General features: G+C 29.6%; 1 protein-coding gene across 2 annotated transcripts; it reads right to left on the bottom strand.

Moving 5' to 3' along the window:
- Positions 1–3,580: 3,580 nt before the first annotated feature.
- Positions 3,581–6,406, bottom strand: LOC100820404 (putative cyclin-D6-1). 2 transcript variants are annotated; one of them, XM_006582274.4, is made up of 6 exons: positions 5,904–6,406; positions 5,720–5,800; positions 5,445–5,540; positions 5,123–5,339; positions 4,488–4,609; positions 3,581–4,367 (listed from the first exon to the last, which is right to left on the bottom strand). In XM_006582274.4, the coding sequence occupies exons 1-6, from the start codon at positions 6,069–6,071 to the stop codon at positions 4,071–4,073; spliced, it is 981 nt and encodes a 326-aa protein (XP_006582337.1). In that variant the 5' UTR covers positions 6,072–6,406; the 3' UTR covers positions 3,581–4,070. The 2 variants fall into 2 exon arrangements, with proteins under 2 accessions (XP_006582337.1, XP_003526300.1); XM_003526252.5 differs by having other exon boundaries at positions 4,479–4,609; positions 5,904–6,401.
- Between the last annotated feature and the right edge of the window lie 5,889 nt (positions 6,407–12,295).

The raw sequence follows: 12,295 nt of genomic DNA, 5'->3' as shown, positions 1-12,295 counted from the left end.
TCTAGAACCAATTATATTATGTGCTTCATTCATAAAAAAAGAATTATATTATATATATACTGCTGCTTCACGAAACTATTCCTGCAATTCTGCAAGGTTCTCTCACATTGTCAGTGCCTACTATTAATTTTGTATCTGTGCCTCTCAGCTGGCGATGGGATTTCTTCCCATTTTTTACTCTTCATGACCACAAATTTCACAATTGATTGCCCCATATGGACCTGAACCTTTATTTTGACGACGGTGGTCTTCCTCAATTGAGTCACTGCCTGCAATGTTGGTTGGTCTATGACACAAATTCATTTGTCCAGGCTGTATATAAACAAGTTAGGGCTTGTTGCAAAATGGGGTGTACTTTAAAGTCAGATTCTTCTGTGTACTATATTTATTTTTATCTTTAATAATGGATTAGTTACGTTGTACCGTGGCAGGAGTGTCCACTACATGCAGAAATAATTATGAACAAGGCCCGCAAGTTGGTTTCGGCTCTTTAATCAGTTTTGAGTTTTGAACTTTTAGATGGGTGAATTAGTGAATTGGTTAGGTGCGAATGGATATTGTTGTGGCTTCTGATTTCAAATGTTGTCATGTCGGCATAACAGACCCTAGTGTTATTTCTTATGAAACATGTTGGGAATACGCAATGATTTTTCATAGTTAAAGATGTGAAAAATTAACTGCAAACTAGAACATTTATTTTTCAGTATGTTCGATAGAGTTGGTGTAGGTGAGGAATTGAAATGAAAGGATAAAAATAGGAAAGATATTAAAAATTGGCGTTGCTTCAATAAGATAAAATTATGAGAAGAGAAATAAAAGGCAAATGGGTCTCTCATGAAAAAAATATCCTCCAGTGACGTGAAATAGTAATCATTGCAGTTACAGTTGCAACTGTGGCAATTGATAATTGGTTATGTTTATTGATAGGTTATGCATCATTCTTTCCTGGGCTAGGCAATTAATCTATTGTCTACAAGTGATAATCGATTAAATTGGTGACGATAATCAATTTTTTTGTTCATATTGTATTAATTTTTTTCATGTTGTTGGATTCTTTCATGAAACATGGCAGATAAACCTTGTATATAAGAATAAAATAGTATTTTTATTTTTAATTTATTTTTTCTTCTTTCCTTCTATTCAAAAGAAATAGCCTTATTTCTATTCAGTTTCTCTCAAATCTCATAATATTATTTCTTTCTCGTCGATAAACTGAGTGGTAAATCAAATTTGAATACATCCAGCTGATATGTCCTTTCTCTCACTTGATGTTAGGTGAAGTGGTGAGCCATGACAGTGTAATTATAGTTTTTCTTAGGACAGCCCTAATAATAAGATCGGTGCTCATGCTCTTGTTTATCCAAGCAATAATCTTTCTAATTTTTATTCACTTTTTTTAACCCCAATTCCAACTTCTCCTTCCGCGTCTATATTAATTTATTTATCTTTATATCAAAAGTACTACCATCATAATTCAAAAGATAGTTGACAACTATACAAATTTACATACGCAAATTATTGTTTACATCTCCATGTATAAAAAAATTGTACCTGAAGCCAAGCATTTCTACACGTTATGGGGAAACTAAACTACCAACCCATAATATGAACAAGTTTAATTTGAGATAATTCCATGTTGAACAAGTTTTTGACCAAGTGGATCAAAAGTCTGTGGGGCATATAATATAATTAATATATGCCAAACTCTTGACTATTATATGTACTATCGTAGTCTTTGAGAAAGTCCTCAACACTATCACCCAATTAAATCCCTTTCGTTCATAAATTTTTCAGGTGTGAAATGAACACATTTCAACAAACAGCGTTTTCATATTAGGAATTTGATATCGTATTGAAAATAAATTACAAGCTGGTATCAACTTTTGTATGGGTGGTACCTAATAAAGTTAATAGGTAGGAAATTTTTACTTCGACAGTTAAGACTTTGTCAGCGTGCATCTTTTATTTTACTTGCTCGACCTATGAGTTTTTTTTTTCACTGCTATTTACATCCTTCATTTTTTTTTTAAAGTGCAATTAATATTTTAATAGTCCATTATTCCATATTTTTCTTAAAGAGATGCATCCCTTGGACACCCTTTTTTTCTGGAAATTTTTTTTCCGAAATAATATATACCTACACTAGAAAGATATTTTTTATGTTAGAAAATGAATAATTATGTTATACTGCATGTTAGTTTTATTTTCATCATATCATTAGTTATCTTTAAATTTTATTTAATTTTTTTTTCATCTTATTTTTATTGTTTTTTTTAGAAGATCTTTATTGTTCTTCAAATCCTAATTTTAGACCTCATATTCATTATATAATACATATAACATTGTGCATTTTTTTTTGTGGCCCTGCGTTTCAAGATATGTCTCATCTTTATTATTATTATTATTCTTATTATTATAAATCAGAATAATACTAATAAGTCCTCAAATAGGCCGTAAATCATTTCAGCTAAGTCCCTGTGTATTAGTTTCCTTTATTAAGACTCCTTTTTATTTTCTGTTTTAAATTTTCACAAATTGAATTAATTAAATCATTTTTCTGTCATCATGATTTGTGCAAAGTATATACCAATTTTGTTATTGGCTAGTCTCCTCTTGAAAACCTCACTAACTATTTCCATGAAATCTCTCCTTTAAATAACATTTTCTTCATTTATAAGACTTGAATTCAAAAATTTGTTGAAGGAGATCAAACTCAATTTTATTCAAATTAATGGACATGTCACTAATTAAATCATTTTAACCCTTCTTTTATATAAAATAAAGCTACTCAACTACACTTACATTAGCATGAGGTACGTTTGTCTTTATGCATGTTTCAAAAATTTGTGCATATAATTATTTTTTTAAAAATAAATATTAGACCATATATATGTTTATATTTTATTTGGTAAGATAAAATTGAACATTGTGGCAGTATGGAAAAAACCTATTTATATTCACAAAGATTATATAATTAATATCCATGTCGTGTGGGGATTTTTTGTCTTTATATTTAAAATATAGAAAAATTAATGTGATACAAAATCAAATTAATTTTTAAAGTAAAATACCATAATCATTATTGTTAGGAATAAAAAAATCAAAATAAGATAAACTAGTAAAATGCTCATGTCCTAATAGTAATGGTGGTGAATTAAAGAGAAAAAGCCAAAAGGAAAGAACACGAAATTGAAGTAACCATCAATGCAGTAACTAGTGAATTACAAAAGCAGGAACCAAAAACAAAGAACACAAAAAGAAGTAAGGCATCATGCAGTAACTAGTGAATTTAGAAATCAACAAGAGTTAAAAGAAAACAAAAAGAACACACTGAAGGAGTAAGCATGAAAACAAAGAGGAAAGGACAAAGACACCAATCTTAGCTGTCCAATTAATTAATTGATGAACCGTTTTTGCCACAATTATGTTCACAGCGAATCCGAGAGACAAAAGACTCCTTTCCTTCTAAGGTTAACAAAAGTACATGCATGCGCTCATGCAGCGAGATTTTGCGCAGACCCTATCTCCCTTGAGAGAGAAGGAACACACATAAATTAAATAAATAAATAAATAATGCACATTGTGCTTACTAAATTTTAATTTTCCAAGAAAGCTGTTCCTACACTGTTACAGTGTCACAATTATTAATTCCTTGCCAGAGGCTAAGCGACACAACCCCACTTATAAACCACAAAACATAGTATATAATAGACACGCAAAAATTCAACACTAGAATTCAAAGCCATGTTTTGTCTTTTTGTTTAGTGTTTAAGAAAAACAAAAATTCCCGCGACTTATAATATCAGGTTCCTTTGGCGTGCCCCTTTTAAAGAGAAAGTCGTACCAAAGATCATGTTACAGTGATTTTATATCCACCAACATCAACATCAACATTTCTCAATCTCGTCCCATCACACTTTCTTTCTGACTTTAAATTTTCGAATTTTCCCATTTTTTTTTCTTTTTTTGATGGATATGACATTATGACTAATGACATAGTAGTAGTTGTGCTTTCTGATGGACCAGAGGGGGTAAAAGTAAAAAATCGTAAATGTTTTGTTTTATTTTTTTTACTTTTCACTCTCTTTGGCATGGCTGAATTGAATTCGGGAATTGTGGATCGTTGGATTGTTTCCACCACATCCACAGCCAGTGATTTTCCTTCTTTTGAGGTCCCTCAGAGGAGAAGAAACAGCAATAGTATTCGCAACGGTGATTCCGTTGGTTTTTTGACTTTCTGAACTCAGAAAGTGATGGTCCAACACATTAATCGGTGTGTCTGAGCTTGAAACCCCATTCAACGCAGAAGAGTACTCTTCCTCTATGGCTATGTCTTGTATCACTTTGTAGCACTGCTCCACGCTTTCCTGCAGTAAATTTTTTCGTACCATCTATTAAATTCATTCAATTCTCAAAATATACTTTCACACTTACCCCTTCAAAATAATAATAACAATAATAAAAGAAAGAATGTGTACTTTATTTACATATGAAGAATCGGATATTGCTTTTAAGAAGGACGGATATTGGAAAGGGAACAACTCATGAGAAGCACACAGAAGGGCAGATGCAGCAATTATAGATGGCTTGAATCCCCAAAGCCTTATCTCTGCATAAAAAAGAAAATATTCATTAAATTAAATTAAATCATACTCCCTCAGATCTTTTTTTGAGGAATAAAATCAACAGATATTAAGAAAGTTAATTTATTAGTGTTACTTTCAATTAAAAAGTAAATAATTTTCCTAAATTTTCCTTTATTAAAATTTAATATTAAACACAAATCCTCTATTGAATTAAAGATATTTCAAATATGCTCATTAAATAAAACAAAAATAATTAAATTTTACTTATATTTGAAAAAAATAAATTGAGTTTTTTTTCTTATAAAAGGAGTAACATATACTATCATTATGCAGCTTGATTTTTTGTACACCTCAAAAACTTAGTTACCCATCAAGAGAAAGATAAGAGGAGAAACAAAAGTGTTGGATGCAATCAGTGATACGAGTGAAATAAAGGGATGGGATTAAAGAGATAAAAGGAAATGATGAGCATTAATTAAATATTTAGAGAAATAAGGTGTGCAAAAACCATTCCTCGTGCCATATTTAATTAATACCTCTTTGTGACTTGAATATGATTTCAGAGGCACGGTTTTTCAGAACCTGTCCCATTGGCAAGTCTTTGAGCCCCATCAAGGCAATGAAGAAAGCTACGAAAGAGAATGGGGTGATCGATCTCATTCTCCATTGTAATGCCCCCAAGATGAGTGCTTCCATTCTTTGTATTGTTTGTGTCTCAAAGATGATCCCACCATCACTTTGATTCAAAAGGGCCTAATAAAACAAAATCACCTTCAATGAATACATATCAAATTACCATTTTTTTTCCTTACCAAACCGTCTTATGTTATCAAAACATCACTTTAATGCATAAGTCACCTGGACATCAGTGAAAGGGTATTCAGTTCTCATCATCTTCACAGCAAGAGAAATGCAAGAGACAGCAATGAGCCTAAGAACCCATGGCTTTGGTTGCTGATACATTTACATAAACCAAATTTGAGTCATATCTAAATATAGGAGAATCCAATAGATATAGATACTACTCTATATTTGTTAATCTTAAAAAAAAAGAATATGAATCAATATAATTGAAGATCAATGAAGAAAATAAACAAACAATCTAAAAAAGCTAGCACATTTGAAATCTTTACCAAAATCCCTTGGTTGGCTAGGAACCGATCCAGATAGTTGATAGCAAGGTAAGACAAAACCGGATCCAGAGCACAGGACAACTGAACAAAACCAACCAATGCACACTGAGATTACTATGTTTAAGAGAAAGAAAAAAAAAACATTTTTTTATCAGACATTATAATAAACGTTTTTGGCACATACCTGTGAGATTAAGGAAATGAGTTCTCTTCTGACAGAGATGTCAAGATCTCTGGCTTTAAGAGTTTGAGAGTGATTCTGTGATGGGGTGTGGTCAGATTCAATGAGGAAGAGGTAAGAGACAGCATCAGAGTGGAGATTTTCAAATGGGTTCTCAAGGTCAAACTCCATGGTGTTGGTGGAAATGAAGGAACTACTTGGTGGGGGCTTAAAAGGCAAGAAAAAACATGTTGAGGGGAGGCAAAGTGATAAAGGTAAAGCTGCAGAGAAGAAAGTGTTTTTCAACTTTCTTCAAATGAATACTATGGAGTTGATTCAGTTCTTCAACAACTATGCTACTTTTCTTTTTCTAGCAGCTTTGCTTTGCTAGTTGTTGCTCTCTTTATTAGTGTTGTTGGTGCCTTCTCTCTCTCTCTCTCTTCACCCCTATTGTCTCTCCTTGGTATATATATTAATTTTGGGAAAATGGGAGGTTTTGGTCCACTGTTCAGGGTTGCATGAGATGGTGGTGCTGTGACAGGACCAGATTGGTGCAAGCACAAGTCAATTTTAATGGGAAAGTTTGTTTGACATTCAAGAGTTGAATTGTGCACTGTGTTTTTTTTTCCTTTTTAAATGCTACTATAAAAAAAAAAAAAAAGTGAGTTAATACGGTAGGTAGGTGATTCTGTAAGACCTAGATCAGTTTGTGAGATTTTCCTGATCGTGACCTTAATGCTTAATGGCATGACATACTCTTGATTAAGACGAGAGCAAATTGGTGCTATTGAATATCGATACCCCGTGACCCCAAAATTGAAATGGAATCTGCAAGCAAAAATGTTATCTCCTCTAAGAAATATATTTCATTAGTCGTCACTTTTTTTTAAATAAAGCATAATTATTTAGAATAAGTTGGGCTGCATTTTTGGGTGGATTCGTGGGATTGAGCATCGAAAAATAGCAGCTAATAATTTAATGAATGGATCCTAATCTTATGGTTATTACCTACGGCAATCAGCATGCCCAATTCCATGTCACTAATGATGCATTATGCTACTAAGATAAGGCAAATGATTAGATGCCGATGATCAGTTTATTGAAAACCTCTCTAATTATAGCGTGTTTAGATCTGAGTTTATGATCCATGTTTTCTAACAAATTCACATCCAAAAGCCTCAAATGATGCAAAAAGAGGTATATTTTGCTTCAAGTTGATCCACTTCCAGCACATAAAACATCCATTCAAAACATGTTATTAGTATGTGGATTGAACATAAACAAATTATCAAATTCATATGATAAAGTAACTCTTCTAAGTTGTGTTCGGTTGATATGAAAGTAAAGAGATGAAAATGAAAATGAGTTGAAAGGAAATGAAAGTAAAAATGGCATTATGCTTAGTTAAACTATTTTGGAGATAACAGTGCTGAAATCTGCGTGAGACTCAACTAAAAAAATCTAATTTAGTTGATTGAGTAAAATGTGTATATAAATTTTATAATACTTATTTTTTAGATAAAAAATTGATTTCCCCTTCCCTTTATATTAAATAATAATATATAATATATGAAAGTCTTATTTGTAAGCAAACTCAGTTACCTAATCTTATTGTTAAGCTTCTTTGGCAATGGCTTGGACCTGAGCGTATTAGATGCCACTTATGAAAATCTGCTCGTGCCATTCTTCCAACCAATGACCTTAGATATAATTGTCACATGGCAGAGCTTATGGCTATTCTGCATGGCTTGAGGTTGGCGTATGAGCATGGATAAAAGAATTTGGTCATTTAGTCAGATTCTCAAAGCGTGATTAACTTGTTAGATGAAGGTTGTGCTAGACACCACCCTTTTTTTCTCTATTGTCAAATGTATTTACCACATGAGTGGTAAAAATCTGGGGTGTAATTTCTCTTATATCCCGTGTGAAGATAATAAGGTAGCTGATGGTTTTGCAAAGTTCGGTCTATGAATTTTTGTTCCTTGTAAAGGTTTTAATTCATTTTGGGTTATTTCCATTGTATGTCTTCTTCTAATTTTGGTTCATTGATCTTTGGTTGTGTACTTGTTTGCCCACGTCCGTTGAGCAAAACAGGTAAAAAATAAATAATATTTAATAATAATAAGAGTAAATAGTAAAAATAAATTATAACAATAATAACAAATAAATATTAATAATAATAAATACAAGTAATATTAATAATTAAAAATAATAACAATATTAATAATAGTAATAATAAATATTATTCATAATAAAAATAAAATAAATATTGATAAAAAATAATAAAAGTAAAAATAGAAATAATCAAATAATAATAATAATAATAATAATAATAATAATAATTTGTATTTAATAGTAAATTGGTTTTCTTTATTTTCCTACCAACTAAATGATTTTAATTTTTTTTATCTTTTTCTCTATTATCTTTCACTTCAAACAAATAACCTCACTTTTTACTTTCTTTCTATTCTCTTTCATCCATTTTCATTCTTTTTTATTCAATTTTCTCTAACGAACACACAGTACCAGTACCAGGACCAGGGTTAGTCATTGTTGAGAAAAAAAAAATGACAAAAATCTACTATACGGTTTTCAAATCAAGAGCACCTACTTTATAAAATGATTTATTTAATAGATTGCCCTATGACTTTGGGGGGAGGGGGGGTTGAAGTCTCCCTTTATTTAACCTGGAATGGACAACAATATAATACAAATATAAAAATGACAAACTTCATTCGTAGTGATCTAAAACACAAGTAGGGAACATACTGAGAAAGGACTTCAACCGGTGGTTGGGGAATGAGACGATGAGTTTTTGGTAAATTTGTTGGAGTATAAGTGTGAGGTAAAATCTTACATTTGATCAGATCTTAAATTTGTTGGAAAGATTGAACACCATATAAGTGAGTAAAAGATCCATAAACTTGAACCTTAAAGTTTTAGATTTTAAAATATGGTGTTAAATCTTCTTATATGGTGACTTCTGATCTATCGTTATAGGTTTTAGAGTGATTTAAAAAATAAAAACGTGTCATTATAGGTGATTTGGTCCTGGACTACTACTTAATCAATAGTCTTGATTAACTTTTACATGACACACCATATAGGTGAAAAAAGAGATACAAAACACCCTTGAGTGAATAATGCCTCGTAAATTCCTTTTTTTATTGTGTTTTAGGACAAATCCTCTAGACTACAAACGATGGGGGCATTAGCTCGACTTGGCTAGGGATTGAGTTTCTTGGTTTGTTCTAATTGTTTGAGGCATCATGTCTTGGTTGTGGAGAGATGTCCAAGTATGATTCATTGGTTTGAGGTCTATTTAAATTTTAGATACAAGTCAAAGTACACACATTATCACTTTTCATATTATAATTTATTTTAAATATTTTAGACTAAAACATCAAATTAATCCTTAAAATTATTATTACTAGTCATTTTTAATTAGTCCTTGAAATTATAAAGAATATTTTTTAATCATTGAAATTAATATTATTCATTTCAGTCTCTAGTGTTAAAGACATGTCCATATGATTTCTTACTTTTGACAAGTATCAATCATTTTGATAATTAACTTTGATACACAAGTCAATTTATTTAATCCTTGACTTTATTATGCATTAATCAATTCAACGTCTATACACATTACTTTTGTCGCTCTAAAAGGACAAATGGATCCAAATCTGTAAGAAACTATAGGATTCGACTTGCAAGGATAGTCAATTTTTTAAAACAGGGTCTCAATAATAACAATAACAAATTTTTGGCACGTGGGAATTTCTGGGGATGAGTTTTAATTGAAGTGATTGAGTTCGTTGACTAAAAGCTTTGGGGCATTGCAAGATGCCCAGTGACTTTTTATTTGTTTGGTCACTTCGAAATGCATTTGAAGAACGTTCCATTTCTTTTGGAGTTGCTTCAAGCTTGCTCTATCTCTCTATTATATGCATAGTTTTATATCAGTACACCTTTTGCTTTTCTTGTTGGATTTTATCTTAAAAATCATAGATTCTCTTGCACGTCTTGGTTCAAGAGAAAGCCCAGAGATTTTTTTTCTGTTTTGATAAAACTTTGGAGATGTATCTTAAGTATTTTTGAAGTCATTTTAATTAAAATCAAAGTTTTACTTTGCTTGCTACCACCGCTAACATTTAATATCGATTTGTAGTATGCAAGTTATTAAAATAAATTTTAATTTAGACACAATTTTGGTATTATTCTCCTGTCAAAAGTAAAGTTTCACTTAAATAATTTCTGTAATAAATATTTATATTAAAGATCAACTTAAGGTACCAAGATGAAACTTCAATTTTGATTAAAAGACAATACTAAAAATGCTTTAAGAACTAATTTTAATCATCCTCAAGAAAACTACAAAAATTGCAAGCCTCAAATGAAAATGCATTTTTAAGAAGAAAATGGAGTAAAGAATGAAAACTCTCAAGAATCCAAAAAGAAAAAGAAAAAAGAATGAAAACTCAAGGGATAGAGAAAGAAGGAGAGGCACGTGATGATTAATTTGATGGGTGCATATAGCACGCCACAGCCCCCATGCAGACAGCAGCATCATTGCATTATTAATGTTTTGCAATAGAGGGCGTAGACAAACATGTGGGCCTTATCCTAGCTACATAGAAAAAACTAAAAAACACACCAATAATCGACTTTCTTTTGATGGACAATACTATTGTTGTAATGATGCAATGTGTCAAACGGGATAAAATGTGGGCATGAATATGATCCTGTTGTAAGTGAATTGTGTGCAAAAAGTTACGACATTTAATTACATATGATTTTTTTTTTGAACGGGGCATTTTTATGAATATTGTGTATGCGAATTGCCAAGAGCTGTTTGGTTGTTTTCTCTATGTTTAGTGGAAATAGAAAATGGATGATGATGGAAATGTATTTAGTTGGATTTTTGTTTTCATTTTCAGGGAAAATATTTTTCCAAACCAATCAAAAACTAAAAACTAAAAACAATGAAATCTCGTTTTCAGTTAAAATTAGAAACCTCATTTTGGATAAAATGAAAATGTAGTGGCAAGAAATATAATTTTAAACAAATCTAAAAATAAATTTTCTTTTGAAAAGGCATTTTCAGTATTTTTATTCTTTGAAAGTAGAAGATAAGAAGTTAAACCAAACATGTTTTCAAAATTCTAATCTGTTGAAAATGAAAACAGTTTTCAGAAAATGAAAATAAAAAATGAAAATGCAAACCAAGCACAACCTAAATGATTTAGTTTTTAGTAGTTGAAAATTTCATTTGATTTTATTAATAGTGTTTTAGTAAATAATCTTTTTTTAATGGTTTGTAGCATTTATTAGATGTTATATTAAGTAATATTTTCAAAACGTCAGTTTCAAATTTTTTATATTTTATTTCTTTTTTGTCTTTAAAATATTTTTAAAATTTTCATTAATTTTATCTTTTTCTACATTGGTAGGATTTTATTATTTTTCTTTTTTTACATAAGATATAATTTTATTATTTTTACTCTTTTATTATATAAGATATTGATAATGATAACTAATAGTTTATTTTATTTTATTTTTCAATTTATTTTTTTAATTTTTAATTTTTAATTTTATTTATTACACTAATTAACATAAAAAGTATGATATTTACTCAAGCGTATGTTTTTACTTTTATTTTTAAACTTGATTCGAAATATAATAATTAAAACTAAAAAATAAAATTAAAATAATTTATCTATCAATAAAAAATTACAATAGATTAAAATTATTTTAAAAACTGAAATTATAAATATCATAAAATAGACTTTTTACCAATAAAATATTATACGTCTAGTTATTAATCATAATGATATAATTAGTTTAAGGCAAAAAGTGAAAATGAAAGAAGAAAAAAGAAAGCAAGAAATATTACACGTTTTTTTTTTGGGGGGAGGAAGTTTCATTGAGACGTTAGTATCCAACATCCCTGTTTCTTTGTCAATAACTAATTTTGGCTAAAAAACATGGTTAATAACTTTTAATGAAATTTTTTTTCCAATCACATTTTATTCATTTATAAAATTCTAACATTAAATCTTACATAATTATTTGTTTGTGTAGAGGACATATCATATAAAGAAATATATTTTATATAAAAATAAAAAAATTAAATTTAAATTATATAATTAAATATGAACACTTAAAATTTAATGTCATATAAATTTTTTAAAAAATTATGTGACATTTTGATATTAAACTTTAATCCTCTATGTAAATTTATACAATTTAGATTTTATCATTTCACTTTGATATAAAATATTTTTTCTCTTATGATATATCATTTTGTGTTGTATATTATTGTCTGATTTATAATACATTGATGAATTAAAGAGCTTAAGACAACTTCCATGATATTATAATATTTTACTTACTAGCATTTTAATCGTTATAAAGTT

This window comes from Glycine max, chromosome 6 (assembly GCF_000004515.6).
Source record: "Glycine max cultivar Williams 82 chromosome 6, Glycine_max_v4.0, whole genome shotgun sequence".
NCBI lineage: Eukaryota > Viridiplantae > Streptophyta > Magnoliopsida > Fabales > Fabaceae > Glycine > Glycine max.
Note: the sequence above shows the minus strand (reverse complement) of the source record. Positions and strands in the feature narration are given on the sequence as shown.

What these genes read in the sequence shown, in the direction of transcription:
- LOC100820404 (XM_003526252.5), bottom strand. Translation starts at nt 6,071, where the DNA reads ATGGAGTTTGACCTTGAGAACCCATTTGAAAATCTCCACTCTGATGCT. An exon ending in TAGCCAACCAAGGGATTTTG is followed by an intron (nt 5,541 to 5,719) that starts GTAAAGATTTCA and finishes TAAATGTATCAG; the next exon opens with CAACCAAAGCCATGGGTTCT. An exon ending in ATTCTTCATATGTAAATAAA is followed by an intron (nt 4,368 to 4,478) that starts GTACACATTCTT and finishes AATTTACTGCAG; the next exon opens with GAAAGCGTGGAGCAGTGCTA.